This window comes from Triticum urartu, chromosome 3A (assembly GCF_056163025.1).
Source record: "Triticum urartu cultivar PI428250 chromosome 3A, HENAU_Tu73, whole genome shotgun sequence".
Lineage (NCBI taxonomy): Eukaryota > Viridiplantae > Streptophyta > Magnoliopsida > Poales > Poaceae > Triticum > Triticum urartu.
In genome coordinates this window covers 114,192,643-114,213,073 of record NC_141875.1, presented here as the reverse complement: position 1 = coordinate 114,213,073, position 20,431 = coordinate 114,192,643, and the positions used below count along the sequence as shown (strand labels likewise).

General features: G+C 46.3%; 1 protein-coding gene across 1 annotated transcript; it reads left to right on the top strand.

Moving 5' to 3' along the window:
* Window positions 1-2,219: 2,219 nt before the first annotated feature.
* Window positions 2,220-5,843, top strand: LOC147978833 (uncharacterized). The gene is made up of 4 exons (XM_087514911.1): window positions 2,220-2,242; window positions 4,597-4,669; window positions 5,022-5,126; window positions 5,490-5,843. The coding sequence occupies exons 1-4, from the start codon at window positions 2,220-2,222 to the stop codon at window positions 5,841-5,843; spliced, it is 555 nt and encodes a 184-aa protein (XP_087371037.1).
* The last annotated feature ends 14,588 nt before the right edge of the window (window positions 5,844-20,431 follow it).

Below are 20,431 nucleotides of genomic sequence, written 5' to 3'. Positions count from 1 at the left end.
TTGGACAATCAAATATTTCCTAATTAATCTCAACTATTTTTAGTTTTGAATGGCACAAACCGCACAGATTTGAACAAATTAAAGATCAAGAGATGAACTAAAGTAGTAAGGATTAATTGTGCACCTATGCAGTCATGGAGGATCTCGTTTAATCCTCTTCTAGTTTCTGATTGAAAACTGGAGGAAATTCGCCTTGGCGGCGATAGGTGGAGACTCGAGCATAGAACGGGTAGAAGGATCTCCTCGTGTTGTTTCTAGTCATCTGCACGTCCGATCTATCGGCAAGTGGCTACCTGTCCTGGCGTCCCCTTCCCTTCTGCCCTTCTTGATGACGGCGCGATGGAGACTTGGATAGATCAACAGGCCCCTTGCCGCTGCATGCTTCGGTTTAGATCAAAAAGCGGCTAAACGAAGAGGTTAGCGATTGTGTTTTTAGAAACAGGAGGTTAGCGATATCTGCGTGACTACGTGCGTTATGGAAGCCAAAAAAATCAGCGATCAACTCATCCAGATCAAGGTACCACAGCGGGTGACACAGCGACAACCACCTCTCCATACTACAACCTTCAAGTGTTGGGACACCCCAGTATCCTCACCACCTTTTTGTGTTCCTCCTAAGTATGCAAGGTGTCGTCACACCATTCTGAAGTGCCAAGGCATAATCAAGTCGATTCTCATCTTCTTTTTCTACACGGACCATAGGAGTCGATGATCCAATATTGTACATGTCTCCTTTTGTGTGGTGAGGATGCCGGTGTCATGGTGATCGATTTGAGAAGGCGTGTCGGTAACTAACTTCATTGGAGTTGGCTAATAAATAGCATGTAAAGAAACATATGCTTTACCAATTCTAGTAACAAATAAAATGCTTGTGCTATATATATATGTATATATATATATCCTTTGTAATGTTCTAAATATCATTTGGCGGCAAGAATACCCGGACACATGTACAATTTTAGCTCCAACGGCGCCAAGCCAAAAAGTCCACCATCGTAAATTGACCGAATGACCCATCAAGGTGCTTGACAATTGCACAAAACCATTCTTCCACCAGGTGCCATCCGAAGGGCATGTTAGTAATTTGACACGCAAGAAATACTTAATACCCACCGCACGCCTGCCCCTACCCCACAGTTCGCCAAATCCGCTCCTCATTCCCCTATCGCCTCCACTGCCGCCGGCGACCGCTTCACCTCCTCCACCGCCGGCCACCGCTTCACCTCCTCCACCGCTGGCCACGACTGTCCTCCCTCTTCCACATGCACGGCCGGTCACGACCCCACCCCCACTACCGGCCAAGAACCCCCTCCTCCCCACCATCCGCCTCCACCGAACCCTAGAACATGCCGTCACCTCCTCCACCGACGGCCACCGCTTCATCTCTTCCACCGCCAAGCACGACTGTCCTCCCTCTTCCACATCCATGGCCGGTCACGACCCCACCCCCACTGCCGGCAAAACCCCCCTCCTCCCCACCATCCGCCTCCACCGAACCCTAGAACACGCCGTCACCTCCTCCACCGCCGAGCAAGACTCCCTCTTCTGCATCCACCGCAGGTCACCACCCCACCCGACTATCGACCAAGACTCCCCCTCCCCCCTCACCTTCCGCTGCACCGAACCCTAGAACCCCAACCATGGGGAAGAAGACGGCAGGGAAGAAACACGGAGGTGGCAAGACAGCAGTAGCAGGTATAACCCCTCCCCATGCCTTTAATATTCTCTGTTTTTGCTTGTGATTCTGGTTCTAATACTGTACTGCTAGTGTTATGGTTCTAGTAAATACTGCAATGGCCAAATCGATAGTGCTTCTGGTTCTGGCCAAATTGATGGTGCTTGATTTAAATACACACTGAACATTTTTATGGTGCTAGTGCTTCTGGCCAAATTGATAGCGCTTGATTTAAATTGATAGTGCTTCTGGTTCTAATACAATATACAAATTGATAGTGCTTCTGGTTCTAGTAAATACTGCAATGGCCAAACGCCTCTGGGTTTTGCCAATACTAAAGAATACCAAAGTATTTGTATAGTGTTGTATTTCTTGCCTACAAGTTCTAATACTGTGGTTTCTTAATACTATGGTTTTCTAAATATTGTGCATCCAAACACAGCCGAATAAGATCCTTGTGCTTCCAAGTGTAGATTTGGTTCCCGTATGCACATAGTAATTCGTGTTTACATCTGTACTCGTCTTAGAACGACCACTACATCCTATGGAAGTGTCGCGCCTCAAAAAGTTCATGAGGAACAATGCAAGGCTGCAATCACTTGGACTACCTACATTATCAACATTGTTTGCAAACAAAGCTGTCATTTCACCTGAAAAAAGAAAGCCCAAGTATACTTGTGATGAATCTGAAGCTGAGTACCATCCTAACAAGGAGGATACCAGTGAAGGAGACTCGTCTGATGATAGTTTAATAGATGAGAGGGAAGTACTACAAGACTTAAAGTCCACACCATCTCCTAGCTCGAAGTTCAAGGTGCTAAAATCCTCCGACTAGTCATTCCTAGATATGTTGCTTGTTTGCTATTGCAGCAGAATTTTTGTTACACTTTGTTGATTTAACCATGTTTTCATTTCTATCAGGGGTTGAACGACTGTAAGAAGACAAGTGAGGGAACTAATAAGAAAAGATCTACTGCCATGGCCGCTGGTGGAATCAAGCCTCGGCCTCCTAAAAGAATTCATGCGGAGCTTCCAACGAATGCGCGAGTCACAAGGTCGAACAAAAGACTATTACTAGATGCTGATGCAAGTCCTCAAAGTGAAGGGGTGTTAGATCCTAAACATCAAACACCAATTGCAATCCATAAGCCAACTGTTTCTATGCCTGAAGCTGAAGAAACCGTTCCCAACTTTGATAACTGCACACATGGTGTTGAAGGCAAGTTGTACTATCATTCTAATGTTCTGTCTTATGGTTCATTAGCCCTATTCATTAACTTTGATTGCAAGACGAGCATACTCTCACTGGATGTATTTTTTAATAGATGGCGACCGTGCCCATTCTGATGATGACTACTGGATGAGCAATGGATCTGATCTCATTGCCCGTCATGATGATGGCAACCATATGGACTTCGAAGCTGGTGGTAGTGCCGAACCTTCTCAGCAAACACAATCTGAACCTGACAATGACACTCAAGGCATGTTATAAAATCCAAAATCTTTCTAGCATGTTATTTGAGTTACAACAGTGGTGCTTTTTGTTAAACTGAACTAATAATTGGTGGAGCTTAAAACAGTTCTCTAAAATTAGACTGAAGCTATGAGCTTAATTCATCTTGTTCCAGTTACTGATTTTGAAAGATGTTCTCCATTTATTAGTGCACTTTTCTACTTCCTAATTTTCATTGATATATGTATACATTCTGATTTAGCTTCTTTGAAGGGCCACGATCCTATGAGGAGACAAGGGAAAGGGGGATCAATATTGGAAAAGGCCTGGAAAGGATCAGTCGATGTCGGTGGGGGCAAGCTGCCGCTTGTCATTCAAGAAGGGTGGTTAATGCCGGAGACACCTCTTCTTGCTGCAAAGTTTGCAACCGAATGCAATGTCACAGTCAGAGGCCATGTGAATGTGTTTAAGCGCTAGAAGGATTACAAGGACCCAGGCGGAAATGTCCGAGAAGGGATCTTCCAGAACTTTGTAGGCGAAGTTGGTGTAAGTACATGATCCAACCCTTTCTCAGTCAAATGGCTAGTAACCTGTCAATTTTGTGCTATTTTTATTATGTGCAATCATGATTCTTACAAATGTTCTTTCATCTGACTAGAACAAATTTGAGATGGACATAAAAGCTGTGCCCGTTAGGAAGGCTTGTATGCAAATGCTGAAAGGTGCAATTCGCCAACAACGATACAGGCTCAAGCAGAAGTATTTTGATCCTTTCCCACTCAATTTGGTGACGAAAACTTCTCCAGTCCGCTAGATGACTGATGACCAGTGGAATGAGCTTGTTGAAAGCTGGAAGGATCCCCAAAAAATGGTACATTTCTTCTTGGGGACAAATATTATTTTGTCGTTGCCAACCACCCTTATTATTGTTTCTTGTACTTCAGTACTGAACGCAACACTCCACTACATCCTGTATTAGCTAGTAGCATCAAAATTGGATGGTTCTAACCCATTACTCATGAGTCAGAGGTCCTGCAAGTTACCAGACTTACATTTAGGAAATAATAAAATTCAATATATATGTAAAGCAAAAACATTATGACTTATTCACTTCTTTGTGTGCTTGTCAATTAGCTTTGTCATCCATATATTGATTATGAGAACTCAATGTATGATCGAAATGTCTACTCTGATGTAATACACTACCATAAAGCTCCTGATCTGGAAGTACTTGAAAACAACCTTCTGTACACTATAGCTCATATTTTAGCATGAGGTTGTCTGTCAAAAGATCAATCAATTAAAGTTGCAATGTTATTGTGTGAACATCATGAACCTCTGAAATGTCGGGGTGTGTATATAAGATGAATCCTTCTCGAATGTTTATTTGTTTCCATAATAACTCTTGAATAAATGCATTTAGCTAACCAAATCACTGATCCATGTAGAAGATATGTGGAATTAACAGAAATAACCGTGCTCAAGTCAAGTTTCACCACACTACTGGTTCGCGCAGCTACCCTGTGCACTGTGATAACCTGGTAAGTCAAACATGTGTTTGGGGATGTGCAAACAGTTTATGAGACAGTAACCGGCAATTGTTTTTATGAGATTTTTCTGCCTGGTCTTCATAAATGTTATTGACCATAAGTTCATGTAAACCTTACCATTGCAGCCAATATATGTCTTTTGCACTTAAGTACATTAAGTATGATAGTTTCTTAGTTTGCTAGGAGTAATGAATATAACTGCTCCCTTGCCTATAGCCAATACATGTCTTTTCCACTTAATGGTATCTCATCGTGAATAAATGAATAAAGTACAGTTCAATATTGGTACTATACATGTTGTTTCTTCACAAATGTTAGCTTGATGCTTATATGTTGTTTTCAGGGAGACAAATACAAGGAGAAAGAACCCACTGCATTGGATTTATTCAAAGAGTGCCACTACAGCAGCAAAAAGAAAGGCTACACCGATGCTGTGCAAGCTACAATTGTAAGTCAGCTTTCAAAGATCACCAACCATCAAAATGTTAACCTTTTGCCATAGATCCAGTAGTAGGGTAATAAGTAATTGCCAAATATACTTGTTATTTTTTGTCCTTGTGCTAAAATACTAGCTGTGTTCTGTCCTTGTGCTATAATACTTGCCACCTTTTGTCCTTGTGTAAAGTACTTGCTATTTTCTGTCCTTGTGCTAAAATACTTGTTGTCCTTGGCCTACAGTACTTGCACCATACATGTAGTGACTAGAGTATAATTACATGTCTACATCTGTACATGGAAATGTGGCATACATATAGGCAAAACCTATTTGTCTCCTGTTTTGCTCACCGTGTTCGTTTGCTTGCATGGCTAGGATGAAATGGAAGAGAAAGCTACTCAACCTACAGAGGATGGCCAACAATCCAACTCTGCAACCAAGGCTGTGGCTGAAGTTCTTACTAAGCACACTAAGAAGCCAATGCTTCTTAAGCATGTGGGGGTCCAGCACGTGCATGAGAGATCCAGTCGTAGTGACCGTGAGGCAGAACAAGAAGCGCAGAAGAGGGGAAATGCTAAGCTTCGGGCCCTTGTTGAAACATTGAACAATAAGTTACATGAATCAGAAGAAGCAAGGATCAGGCAAGAAGAAGAAAGGACCAAGCAAGAAGAGGAGAACAGGAAAAAGCAAGCTGAGCTGGAAGCTAAATTAGACTTTTTACTAAATTAGATTCATCCAAGATAAGCTCATGAGTAAGTTGTTTGTCCAAGCAAAATTCTGCTGGAAGCTGTGAATGTGCTGGAACCTGCCTTCTACTATATGTTATTTTGTAGTGCAAACTGCTTATGATGTTGATGGATGCAAACTAAGTATTTTGCTGGTAGATGGAAGTTGTGTTGGATGTATTATGTTTGATGGTTAGCGGATTTGGACATGGAAGTTTATTTATGTTGGATCAGTACTTATCTTATTGTAATGCTGGAGTTTAATTTGTGTTTGTGATGATGTGCATCTGTTCTGTCTATTTTACATTGTTGTTGTACCAAAAGAAAGTTCTTCATTGTGGTGGACCAAAATTTGTTTTTGAGCATTAATGGTCTAGATTTGGTACAGTGTAAACGGGCTGAGATACAACATACTGGACCATCAGAAACAGGCTAACAGATAGAAGTTTTTTAAAAATATGGGCCCGACAAAAATTAACGGGCCAAACACTCCGGTATGTCTTATTTTTTTCCGGATATTCGACCTGGCTCGACAAATTAACTGGGCCAGAATTATAGGCCCAAAGGGTAGAGGCCAAGATGAAGCCACACCAGATCCACGTGGATGCCACGCAATACATCATGGCATGCAGATCGGTGACAGATCTGTCCGTCACCGAAACCCGGGCCTAGGGCAGGCCGAGCGGGGCAGGGGGCCTGGTCAGTGACGGTCAGATACCGTCATGAATCTGCGACGGCTAAGTATTTCTGTCATGGAGTGTGCTGGTGGCAAATTATGACGCGCGATACATGACAGATTCTTAATCCATCACGGAGGACAAGGCCTGACGGTTTTGTACACTGTTGTGACGGTTTATATCTGTCATAGATAAGCAGGTTTCTTGTAGTGTCTAGTTCCTATGAAAATAAAGATGAAGATCTAAAAGTTATTGAGGTGTCATCTATTAAATATTTGTTTTGCAATATGAATCTTGATAATGATGGGCCTGAATATGATCCACCTTTACCTAGAAGGCGTTCCAAAAATTCGGAGTTTTTAGATCTTGATGCTAAATTTGATAAAAGTGTTACTGAAGAAATTAAAACCCTAGATGTTGCTAAACCCACTATTTTGGATTTGAAGGAATTTAATTATGAAAATTGCTCTTTGATTGATTGTATTTCCTTGTTGCAATCCGTGCTAAATTCTCCTCATGCTTATAGTCAAAATAAAGCGTTTACTAAACATATCGTTGATGCCTTGATGCAATCTTATGAAGAAAAACTTGAGTTTGAAGTTTCTATCCCTAGAAAACATTATGATGAGTGGGAAACAACTATTAAAATTAAAATTAAAGATCATGAATGCTATGCTTTGTGTGCTTTGGGTGCTAGTGTTTCCTTGATTCCAAAGACTTTGTGTGATTTGTTAGGTTTCCATGATCTTGATGACTGCTGTTTAAACTTGCACCTTGCGGATTCCACTATTAAGAAACCTATGGGAAGAATTAATGATGTTCTTATTGTTGCAAATAGGAATTATGTGCCCGTAGATTTTATTGTTCTTGACATATATTGCAATCCTTCATGTCCTATTATTCTTGGTAGACCTTTCCTTAGAACGATTGGTGCAATTATTGATATGATGGAAGGAAATATTAGATTCCAATTTCCGTTAAGGAAAGGCATGGAACACTTTCCTAGAAAGAAAATTAAATTACCTTATGAATCTATTATGAGAGCCACTTATGGATTGCCTACCAAAGATGGCAATACCTAGATCTATCCTTGCTTTTTATGCCTAGCTAGGGGCGTTAAACGATAGCGCTTGTTGGGAGGCAACCCAATTTTATTTTTATTTCTTGCTTTTTGCTCCTGTTTAGTAATAAATAATTTATCTAGCCTCCGTTTTGGTTGTGTTTTTTTTGTTTAATTAGTGTTTGTGCCAAGTGGAACCGTTAGGAAGACTTGGGGAAAATCTTGATATCTTGCTGTAAAAAATAGAAACTTTAGCGCTCACGAGAACTGCTGCCATTTTTATTTGGAAAGTGCTATTTATCTAATTCTTTTTTAAGATGATTAATAGATAAATTACTCACGTCCAGAAATATATTTTATAATTTTTGGGGTTCCAGATCTTGAGCTAGCTACAGATTACTACAGACTGTTCTGTTTTTGACAGATTCTGTTTTTCGTGTCTTGTTTGCTTATTTTGATGAATCTATGGCTAGTAAAATAGTTTATAAACCATAGAGAAGTTGGAATACAGTAGTTTTAACACCAATATAAATAAATAATGAGTTCATTACAGTACCTTGAAGTAGTCTTTTGTTTTCTTTCGCTAACGGAGCTCACGAGATTTTCTACTTTAAGTTTTGTGTTGTGAAGTTTTCATGTTTGGGGTAAAGATTTGATGGATTATGGAACAAGGAGTGGAAAGAGCCTAAGCTTGGGTATGCCCATGGCACCCCCAAAATAATCTAAGTACACCTAAAAGACATAGCTTGGGGATGACCCGGAAGGCATCCCCTTTTTCGTCTACTTCTATCGGTAACTTCACTTGGAGCTATATTTTTATTCACCACATGATATGTGTTTTGCTTGGAGCGTCTTGTATGATTTGAGTCTTTGCTTTTTAGTTTACCACAATCATCCTTGCTGTGCACACCTTTTGAGAGAGCCATACATGATTTGGAATTTGCTAGAATACTCTATGTGCTTCGCTTATATCATTTGAGTTATATAGCTTTGCTCTAGTACTTCTGTCGGCGTTCTGGGAACGGGGGTCCCCAGACTTGCCTGCCTGCAGCCTGTGGTGTGGCTCAAGGGGGGGCCAGCACGGCCCATCTTCATCAACACAGACAAAAGACCCTCGCGAGGGGCCAAGCCCACTCAGGACAAGCTCTATTACGCTGTGCAGCTCTGTTTCCAGCAAGGTGAAAAGGTCTCCAACAACATAGCGGAGTATGAAGGTTTAATAGCAGGCTTGAAGGCCGCAGCTGCCCTGGGGGTGAAATGCCTCACCATCAAGGGCGATTCGTAGCTCCTTGTCAATTTCTCCAACAAGGTGTACGAGCCGAAGGATGAGCACATGGAAGCCTACCATGCGGAGGTCCGCAGGATGGAGAAGCAGTTCTGGGGGTTGGAGTTGCAGCATGTGCCCCGTGGCACCAATCAGGAGGCCGACGACATCGCCAAACGAGCGTCCAGACGGTTACCTCAGGAGCCTGGCGTTTTCGAGGAGCGGCTCTTCAAGCCCTCAGCCCTGCCGTCATTATCAAACACGACTCAGCCCCGGGAGGAACTCCCCCAGCCACCTGCCTCAGGAGCTCCAGCCTGTGGCCCGGCCTCAGGAGCATGCCTGCTCCTGACGATGGAACCTCAGGAGGGATGTTGGATCACGGAGCTCCGGAGTTCCTTAACACAAGGGAACCTACCAGAGAAGGAGGAGTAAGCGGAGCGAGTGGCACGCCCGGCCACGGAATACTGCATCAAGGATGGAGAGCTCTACCGGAAGCGACCAAACAATGTATCCCTGCGCTGCATCTCCAGGGAGCAAGGGAAGTAACTGCTGGAAGATATACACGGCGGAGACTGTGGACAACATTCATCATCACGGACCCTCGTCGGCAAGGCATTCTACAGTGGGTTTTATTTGCCCAGCGCGCTCAATGACGCTGTCGAACTAGTGAAAGCTTGTGAGGCCTGCCAGTTCCACGCCAAGCAGATCCGTCAGCCAGCAGGAGGCCTACAGACTATCCCCCTTTCGTGGCCATTCGCAGTCTGGGGGCTGGACATCTTGGGCTCGCTTCCTCGGGCGCCAGGGGGCTACCGCTACCTCTACGTCGCCATGGACAAGTTCACCAAGTGGGCTGAAGTAGAGGCTGTCCACACCATTCCCGCAGGTTCCGCGGTCAAGTTCATCAAGGGCATCGTGAGCCGGTTCGGGGTGCCGAACCGCATCATCACGGAGAACGGTTCGCAGTTCACCAGTAACCTCTTCAAAACATACTGTGCTAACCTTGGAACGCAGATATGCTATGCTTCGGTGGCGCACCGCCGAAGCAACGGCCAGGCCGAGCGAGCCAACGCGGAGGTCCTGAGGGGCCTCAAGACCAGGACGTTCAAGAAGAAGCTGGAGGCCTACGGCAGAGGTTGGTACGACGAGCTTCAGTCCGTGTTGTGGTCCATCCGCACAACCGCGACCAAGCCGACTAGAGAGACCCCGTTCTTCCTGGTCTACGGAGCCGAAGCGGTCCTCCCTCACGAGGTCAGACGTCGCTCCGCGCGGGTCCTGGCGTTCGACGAGGCACAACAGGACGCCATGCGGGGGATGGACCTCGTGCTGGGGGAGGAACATCGCCGAGAAGCCGCGCTACAAGCGGCAAGGTACCAACAAGCACTGTGGCGATATCACTGCCGCAACATCCGCCACAGAACTCTCGAGGTAGGAGACCTCGTGCTCAGGCGGGTTCTCACCAGGGAGGGGCTGCACAAGCTCTCTCCCATGTGGGAGGGCCCGTTCAAAGTTGTTCACGTTTCCAGGCCCGGCTCCGCACGCTTGGAGACTCAGGAGGGGGTGCCAGTCCAGAATGCATGGAACATCCAGCACCTCCGGAGGTTCTACCCCTAAAAAGGCCCGGAGCCTGTGAAGAAGGCGAATGCCTGTGAAGCCATCGCGTTTTGGAAAAGGCCCGGAGCCTGTGAAGAAGGCGAATGCCTGTGAAGCCATCGCGTTTTGGAAAAGGCCCAGAGCCTGTGAAGATGGCGAATGCCTGTGAAGCTGTCGCGTTTTGGAAAAGGCCCAGAGCCTGTGAAGAAGGCGAATGCCTGTGAAGCTGTCGCGTTTTGGAAAAGGCCCAGAGCCTGTGAAGAAGGCGAATGCCTGTGAAGCTGTCGCGTTTTGGAAAAGGCCCGGAGCCTGTGAAGAAGACCAATGCCTGTGAAGCTCGCCGCCCGTGACACTCTCACGTAATAATGAGTTGGGGCGGTACACGCCCCGGAGTCTGAGGAGCGCCGGCCTCAGGCCGTGGGGCTCCCTCCCACGCCCAGTGGCAGCAGTTAGCTCCGCGCTGGTGAAAAGACGTGGAAGACTAGATTAGGTGCCGGACGCAGCTTTTCATTTGCTTTCCGTAGTTGTCTTGCTCCTTCTCATTCGAAGTTTTATTGAAGTTGTTGCCGTCTTTGGCTTGTGGTTCTTCGACTTTTTGCTCTCCCACCTTCATTTCTATTTTGCAAGGCCTCGCGAGGGAGGAGGACAGCCGAGCGCCCTCGCGAGTGTTCCTATCCTAGTCGTTCAAAGGTTTTGCGACCTGGGACCATTACAGGAGCACCCCTCCAGTCCGTGCCCCACGGGCACCGCGACACGAACATAAGGCCTGGGTCGGTCGCCCCCCATGGCTGGGGCCGGGAACTACCCACGTGCGGGCACGTAGCCGGAAGGCACGATAGCAGAAGCAAATGATGATTAACGGCAATAACCCAAACATGCCCCCGCGGGGCTCCACACTACTGTCCTTTTGCGCAGGAAAAAGGAAAAGAAAGAACAAATCAGGCGCAGCTTGCCTCACACCGGCCTGCAGGGAGGACTCGAGCCTCCCACGGGGTTCAGGCAGACTCCCTCTCGCGCTTCACCGAGGCGCGACGGCGGGCAGGCACGCCACCACCTCCCAAGCAGATACGACGGCGTGGAGGCTGACCGCGGCCACCGCTGGAGGAGTCGCCGCTTGAAGAAGAACCGGAGAAGCTTGAGGAACCTTGAGCGCCGCCAGTCACCCGAGCGCTGTCCTCTCCATCGTCGTTGGAGCTGGGATCCTGGCCGCGGTTGTCGTCCTCAGGGCAGCACCCCGCGCGGCGACCATCCTCCCCAAACACCCTCACATAGAGGGTGGCATTGCCGTCAAACTTGAAGTGCAGGGTGCACCGACGCCTCAGGCCGCGCGCGCGGGCAAACGTCTGCCAACCACGGGCCAAGGCCAGGCTCCCAGCTGCGGAGACCTCAAGTGAAGCCTATGAGGCCCGGCTGCAGCAGCCGTCAGCCTGGAGCTAGAGGCCGCCCGGGAGCTCACCAAGGGGGAAGCAAGGAAGTGGAAGCCGGGTGCTAGTCGGCTCCGCCGACTACACAATGAACTCCGGCAGCACCTCTGCAGCGCGAAAGCGCAGCCTAGGGGGGCGCGCGACCGAAGCGCACCCCCCGGCCGCAGCAGTCCAACCGTCACCATGCTGGGAATCGTCTCCGCGGCCGCGGGGAGCTGCCGTGGAGACGACAGGATGCTTGCGAGGGCGCCCTCGGCCGCGCTTGAGCGGGGAAGAGGCAGGCTCTACCCGGCGAGCCTTCCCCTTCTCTGCGTCCGAGAACCTCCTCGACGGGGCCATGAAGAAGAAGGAGAAGCAAGGGAGAATAAATTGGAAGGGCGCGCGCCAATCCGTACTTATAGCCGGCGAAGGCCAACCGTCGGCCCCAACTATCACAGGTAATCATGACCCGCATTGCATGCATGGACTTGTCCAATCCGTGCAGTGGCCGTGGCGCCATGGGGAAGTGGAGACGCCCACGTCCAATCAACCGCCACGGGGCGCCCAAGACCGCAGGCTGTTAGGTCCCGTGGCGCTTCTCTCTTGCCCTTCCTCCTCCCTGCACGGCCAAGTCTGGGTGCGCCTTGGGCCCGGGGGCTAATGTCGGCGTTCTGGGAACGGGGGTCCCCAGACTTGCCTGCTTGCGGCCTGCGGCATGGCTCAAGGGGGGGGCTAGCATGGCCCATCTTCATCAACACAGACCCAAGACCCTCGCGAGGGGCCAAGCCTCGCGGGGCGGACGACACGGAGCTTCCTCAGGCACGGCCTCATCAGGCTGGCTCGCGAGGAGGCGGAGAGATCAAGGCGGGGTACCTCACGAGGTGCCCGTGACGCAAGCCATGACGACCAAGGGCGCCAGGCGGGTGCCAGCCCGTGCAGTGTCCTCCTTTCCTCTTTGGTGCAAAGGGGCAAGCGCAGCCACGGAGTACCGAGGCATCAGGCAAAGGTTGCCATTTCGGTGCAACGAGACCAAGACCAGGAAGACTGCAAGATGGAGTTCATCGTGGAGCCCATGACAGCATCACCACCAGAGCTTTGTGCAGGCGAAGACTACTTTTGTCAGGGTAGCGAGTACTAGCTGTCCCCCTTCAAATTAGCCCGCCATTGTTGGCTCCCTTCCCGCTCGATATTTGGGAAGAGGACCAGGGCCTCTATAAATAGGACCAGCCACCCACAGAAGAGAGGGGTTCGGAGGGGTCAAGAGGAGAGGTTCGTTAGGAGGTTGAATCGGAGAAAGACAATCAGAGAGAGAGAGAAGGGTGGCTGAACTCCTCCCAGCAGTTTCCCCAGCCAAGAACAGACCCTCGCGAGGCTGTTCTTCCTTGTATCATTCATCATCATCAGCCCAAGAGGCAATCCACTACATCACACACTGGAATAGGGTATTACACCACAACGGTGGCCCGAACCAGTATAAACCCTGTGTCCCTTGTGTTGTTCTTTCCATAGCTTAGATCTTAGCGAGGCGGAGGGGTGCAGGTAGGTAGGAAGCGAGATCTCCGTGCGCACCCCAGTGTTCGAACCTCAAGGGTCTGCCAGAACCCGAAATCCGACAACTTCACTTATATATTTTTAGAGAACGGTGGTGGAATTGTTTTATAGAAACTATTGATCTTTCATGCTTCACTTAGATTATTTTGAGAGTCTTAAATTGCATGGTAATTTGCTTAAATAATCCTAATATGCATGGAATTCAAGAATAGTAAAAAAATTTCTTATGAGTGTGTTGAATGCTATGAGAAGTTTGATGCTTGATAATTGTTTTGTGATATGAAGATGGTGATATTGAAGTTGTGCTAGTTGAGTAGTTGTGAATTTGAGAAATACTTGTGTTAAAGTTTGTCATTCCCGTAGCTTGCATGTATGGTGAGCCGTTATGTGATGAAGTCGGAGCATGATTTTTTTTGATTGTCTTCCTTATGAGTGGCGGTCGGGGACGAGCGATGGTCTTTTCCTACCAATCTATCCCCCTAGGAGCATGTGCATAATACTTTGCTTTGATAACTTGTAGATTTTTGCAATAAGTATATGAGTTCTTTATGACTAATGTTGAGTCCATGGATTATACACACTTTTCTTCCTTCCACCATTGCTAGCCTCTCTAATATCGTGCACCTTTCGCCGGTATCATACACCCACCATATACCTTCCTCAAAACAGCCACCATACCTACCTATTATGGCATTTCCATAGCCATTCCGAGATATATTGACATGCAACTTTCCACCGTTCCGTTTATTATGACACACTCCATCATTGTCATATTGCTTAGCATGATCATGTAGTTGACATCGTATTTTTGGCAGAGCCACCATTCATAATTTTTTTCATACATGTCACTCTTGATTCATTGCATATCCTGGTACACCGCTGGAGGCATTCATATAGAGTCATATTTTGTTCTAAGTATCGAGTTGTAATTGTTGAGTTGTAAGAAAATAGAAGTGTGATGATCATCATTATTAGAGCATTGTCCCAGTCAGGAAAGGATGATGGAGACCATGATTCCCCCACAAGTCGGGATGAGACTCTGGACGAAAAAAAGAGGCCAAATAAAAAAGATAGAAAAGGCCCAAATAAAAAAATTAGAGAAAAAGAGAGAAGGGACAATGTTACTATCCTTTACCACACTTGTGCTTCAAAGTTGCACCATGATATTCATGATAGAGATTCTCTCATTTCTTCACTTTCATATACTAGTGGGAATTTTCATTATAGAACTTGGCTTGTATATTCCAATGATGGGCTTCCTCAAAATGCCCTAGGTCTTCATGAGCAAGCAAGTTGGATGCACACCCACTTAGTTTCTTTTGTTGAGCTTTCATATACTTATAGCTCTACTGCATCTGTTGCATGGCAATCCCTACTCACTCACATTGATATCTATTGATGGGCATCTCCATAGCCCATTGATACGCCTAGTTAATGTGAGACTATCTTATCCTTTTTTGTCTTCTCCACAACCACCACTCTATTCCACATATAGTGCTATATCCATGGCTCACGCTCATGTACTGCATGAAGATTGAAAAAGTTCAAGAATGTCAAAAGTATGAAACAATTGATTGGCTTTTCATCGGGGTTGTGCATGATTTAAATACTTTGTGTGGTGAAGATAGAGCATAGCTAGACTATATGATTTTGTAGGGATAACTTTCTTTGGCCATGTTATTTTGAGAAGACATGATTGCATTGTTAGTATGCTTGAAGTATTATTATTTTTATGTCAATATTAAACTTTTATCTTGAATCTTTTGCATCTGAATATTCATACCACAATTAAGAAGAATTACATTAAAATTATGCCAAGTAGCACTTCACATCAAAAATTATCTTTTTTATCATTTACCTACTCGAGGACGAGCAGGAATTAGGCTTGGGGATGCTTGATACGTCTCCAACGTATCTATAATTTTTGATTGCTCCATGCTATATTATCTACTGTTTTGGACATTATTGGGCATTATTATCCACTTTTATATTATTTTTGGGACTAACCTATTAATCTGAGGCCCAGCCCAAAATTGTTGTTTTTTTGCCTATTTAAGGGTTTCGAAGAAAAGGAATATCAAACGGAGTCCAAACGGAATGAAACCTTCGGGAACGTGATTTTCTCACCGAACATCATCTAGGAGACTTGGACCCTACGTCAAGAAATAAAGGAGGAGGCCACGAGGTAGGGGGCGCGCCTACTCCCTGGCCCCCAGGCGCGCCCTCCACCCTCGTGGGGCCCCTATTCCTCCACCGACGTACTCCTTCCTCCTATATATACCTACGTACCCCCAAACGATCAGATACGGAGCCAAAACCCTAATTACACCGCCGCAACTTTCTGTATCCACGAGATCCCATCTTGGGGCCTGCTCCGGAGCTCCGGAGGGGGCATCCATCATGGAGGGCTTCTACATCAACACCATAGCCTCTCCGATGAAGTGTGAGTAGTTTACCTCAGACCTTCAGGTCCGTAGTTATTAGCTAGATGGATTCTTCTCTCTTTTTGGATCTCAATACAAAGTTCTTCCCCTCTCTTGTGGAGATCTATTCAATGTAATCTTCTTTTTACGGTGTGTTTGTTGAGACCGATGAATTATGGGTTTTTGATCAAGATTATCTATGAACAATATTTGAATCTTCTCTGAATTCTTTTATGTATGATTGGTTATCTTTGCAAGTCTCTTCGAATTATCAGTTTGGTTTGGCCTACTAGATTGATCTTTCTTGCAATGGGAGACGTGCTTAGCTTTGGGTTCAATCTTGCGGTGTCCTTTCCCAGTGACAGTAGGGGCAGCAAGGCACGTATTGTATTGTTGCCATCGAGGATAACAAGATGGTTTTTTTTATCATATTTCATGAATTTGTCCCTCTACATCATGTCATCTTGCTTAAGGCGTTACTCTGTTTTCATGAACTTAATACTCTAGATGCATCCTGGAAAGCGGTCGATGAGTGGAGTAGTAGTAGTAGATGCAGGCAGGAGTCGGTCTACTTGTCTCGGACATGATGCCTATATACATGATCATACCTAGATATTCTCATAACTATGCTCAATTCAACGCATCATCGTAGCCTCCTACTGGATTGATACCTTGGTTCTCAAAAACTAAGGGAAACACTTACGCTACTTTGTTGCTTCATCGTTTCCTCTTCAAGGAAATCCAACACAGTGCTCAAGAGGTAGCAGCAAGATCGTCGACGACATGCTGCTTGTCATCATCGGCCTCCTCCCCACCAAATCTATCGTCCGAACCACCCTGATCTCCCGGCGGTGGCGCCCTGTCTAGCGCTACGTCCCCCTCAACCTCACCATCGACAGCTGCCTATGCGACGGGGATTGTAAATGCATGGACGCAGTCTCCAAGATCCTTTCGTCGCACCCTGGGCCAGCCAGACACCTTGACATCCGCATGTTCAATACCAACTGCAAGGTCCAAGCCAAGTTCGATGAGTGGTTCTTATCCCCCGCCCTTGATCAGCTCGAGGAGCTTAGCTTTGAAGCTGGATGATGTCGCTCTCTGTCGCTGTCCGGGCTCTGCCTCACACTAATGTTGTGTCGCGCCAGCTTCAGCTCCTGCTATCTTCCCCAGACTAATGCCGCACCCGCACTTCTTCTCCCTCAACTCAAGCAGCTCGACCACTTCAAAGTTTTCATCTCAAAGAAGGCTATGGAGCACCTTCTCCGCAACTGTACTCCAGTCGAGTACCTTCATCTTGAGCAGATCCACGAGTTCATTAGCCTCCACATCGCCTCGATGAATCTCCGGTGGATTTATGTGTCTTGCTGGCCCCACAACAAAACATAAATTGGGAAGAAATCACTCCAGCTGTTCCATGTTATGGTCATTGAGAATGCACCTTTCCTTGAGAGATTCCTTGTATCGGATCTAGAAGGTCCAACAAAAAACAGGGTCATTGACGCGCCGAAATTGACAGTGTTGGTGCACTCATCTGCCAAATTCTGTGAACTCTTTATTGGATCCGTAATCATTCAGGTAGAGCACTCATCTTCTTGCAATTCACATTTTTAAATTTCTTCATGGTGTATTTACAACCATCTTCTAAAATGTATTCTTGTGGTTCTTGTTTTCTTTGGTCTTGCTTTTCTTGTCAAATTTTGGTGATATATTTCCATGTACCAAAAATCAATGATGAAAAAGAGATATTGTTTGCAAAGAAAAATGTACGCGACCGGGATGCGTCCGCGCATTGGGCGCACGGAAACCGCATCCGAGAAATGTCCCGGACACGACCCCATTGCCCTACCAAAATGGACAGAATCCGGGCAAAATGAAGGTCCGTTTGTGGTCATGCATTGAAGTTGGCCCTACAAGTGGGACCGCAGTTGAGGAAACTGACTATCGACAAACCCCCACCTCGCCCACCGCGCGATGGCTGAGTTAGAGAAACGACGAGGTTGAAGAGATAGTTGTAGCACAAACTCCAAGAAATATGGTGTCAGACGGAAGTCGTGCTGGTGGCGTGTGCCGTACTACTGGATGTGAATACTTGCTCTAGCCCATGCCACCCTACTATATATCGAGGATTGGAGGTGATGGTTATGTACAACGAACACATTAACATATGGCCCACCTCACACTGTGGCAAAATTTCCTGGAGTCTGTGCTACGTTAAAAAGTGTTCTTTGTGAGGGTGGGTGGCTGGTCTCAAGTTTAAAACTTGTTGTATTACGTATACGTAAACGTAGAGATAGTGCAGCAGTTTTGAAAGTTTGAACCCAAACATCAGAATGCAATTTCTACAGGACTCGTCTAAGGACCTGGGATGATGGGATTCACAGCTACAGTAAAAAATACTCGCCCGACGCGCAAAGCATGTGAAGCTAGTACAAATAGTAGTAGTACTATTGCTAATTGGACTCATCCGATAACCTGTCGCAATGCACGTACAATTATGTATTCAAAAAATATATTTTTTTGCCTCGTCGCAGCACCCACTCAGAGAAGCGACTCGAAAGCCATTCATAAATTTAGTAAGTTTATCATAGGCATATCATTTTGTTACATACAACAGGTCATGAACCCACAACGACAATGATGATACATTATAAATACTAAAGTTTTCATCACATAACAAATAACAAGCAATGAAATGAACTTCAGCTCAACCAATCCTCGATGTTGGAAACGCTTGCTTTGAACCAGAAGTGATTCTCTGGGAAGGGGCCGCTACTGTCAATCTCGAGACTAACGCATGACTGATCATCCAGGCTGAAGCGGCCTATGTCTGTACGCATATTTTGATAGCCACGGTAGGGAACCATAGCAATGTCTAAGGTATAGATATAGTTGCTTCTCATAAATGGTAGTAACGTTGTGTTGACAGCAGTTGGATCGCCTTTCACCATCATTGGATAGTTTTGTCCAAGGTAGAGCGAGTTTCCTCAAAGAGTATCAATACTAAACCAAGGAGAAGGTGTTGGCGCTAGCACAGTAGTATCCATCCCGAATACCCTGCAACGGACGTTGGAATAGGTCCGGAGAGTGCGACCATAGGAGACAACACCTGCTTCCTTAGTAACATCAGCAGTTCCATGTATACAGACAAGAAGAGGTGATCCATCGGAATAAATTGCCAGGTTCCACTGAGTATATGGGTCCCCATGCTCGTGATCATCATCATTGTCATCTCCCCCTTGGTTATAAACTTTTTCATATATAGGTGGTGGAATGTTCACAAGACCTTTGAAAGAAAAGAAGGTTAATTAGTTAAGGGAAACTAGCTAACCCGCATGCATGTGTATGAAACAATTATAATTACGGTGGAAGACAAACATACCGAAGGCATAAGGATTCCATGCAAAAACAGTGCCACGAGTGGTGGCAGCAAACACAAGACCCTCATATTGAATTGCATCACAATACTCATCCATGTATTGAAATTGATTTTTGAGCAATATCCATCAAGGCGAACTATGAAGGACGACAACAAGCTTGTCAAAGATAGTGACAACACAAGCATTCCTATAACCCCAAGAGCGGTCGGGAACTCGACAAATTGCTATCTTTTGTAGATGACAGTCACCATGATCATAGTTGAACGTACGTAGAATACCGGTGTGCTCAACCTCTGGGAAATCTGAGATTTTTGGAAGTGGAACCCGGTGGCGAGTGTACACATTCACAAGGTCCCACTCGCAGTTGTACCAAATATAAACAACCCAATCTCCATTTGCGCCTGCCCAAGCCTCAAGCGGTGGCATCTTAACATCACACGTATCATTATCAAGCGGCAACAACTTGCACAAGGCGAGGCCTCCGTCGTCCGCGCGCCAGTCAGCAGCGTCACGGCGAAGAAGATAGGGGAGATCAAACCTCTCCAGGGTCCTTGGTTCCTTGTAATGATGTTATTAGTCGAGTCGAGAATGGTCTTGAACGAACCTGCTATGCTAGCCGAGGTGATGACATCGCACCGATCAATGAGTTCCTCCACCGCGTCATCATTCAGATCGGGGCAAGAATAACGGGGTCGTTTCCCGCCTGTTTCCTCCATGGAGAAGACGATCGAACAATGGCGGAAGGAAGGGTGAAGGAAAATGGAGGAGGGAGGAAGAGCATGTGACAGCAGTTCCAAATCGAGAGGGAAAGGCGAAGAGTCGGTGGACAGTTGCCATGACACACAAAGAGGCGCCCCCGGCCTACATAGGCGTCCCTTCAGAAATTGTACAAAAGGACTCGCCGTCGTCTCACTAACATGTTGGAACGGGACCACATGTCAACGAAACATGGTGTGTATTTGTCGTGCAGAATGCGATCTGGCCGCGTTGGCCCGAGGTGCCGCATTACTTATCGACCTTTATTTTTTTAATGGCGTGCCGTTCAGTTTTGAAGCAAAGACTAACTGGTATTGTATGAAGAGAAAATATCTACTCTACCACTACTCCACCTCTAGTACTATTAGTATATAAAAGATATATAGGCTGGAACATCAGCGCTTGCTTGTCACACTATCATCCTCTCTCAAGATCTAAAAAGGCGGCCTCTCTCTCCCTCCTCACCGGTGGTCACAGATCCGCCAGGGGAG

Bases quoted from the DNA above. Each gene is read 5' to 3' on its own strand.
- LOC147978833 (XM_087514911.1), top strand. From the start codon at position 2,220: ATGGAAGTGTCGCGCCTCAAAAA. The intron at 4,670-5,021 runs GTAAGTCAAACA...TGTTGTTTTCAG, and splicing joins CTGTGCACTGTGATAACCTG to GGAGACAAATACAAGGAGAA. The intron at 5,127-5,489 runs GTAAGTCAGCTT...TTGCATGGCTAG, and splicing joins ATGCTGTGCAAGCTACAATT to GATGAAATGGAAGAGAAAGC.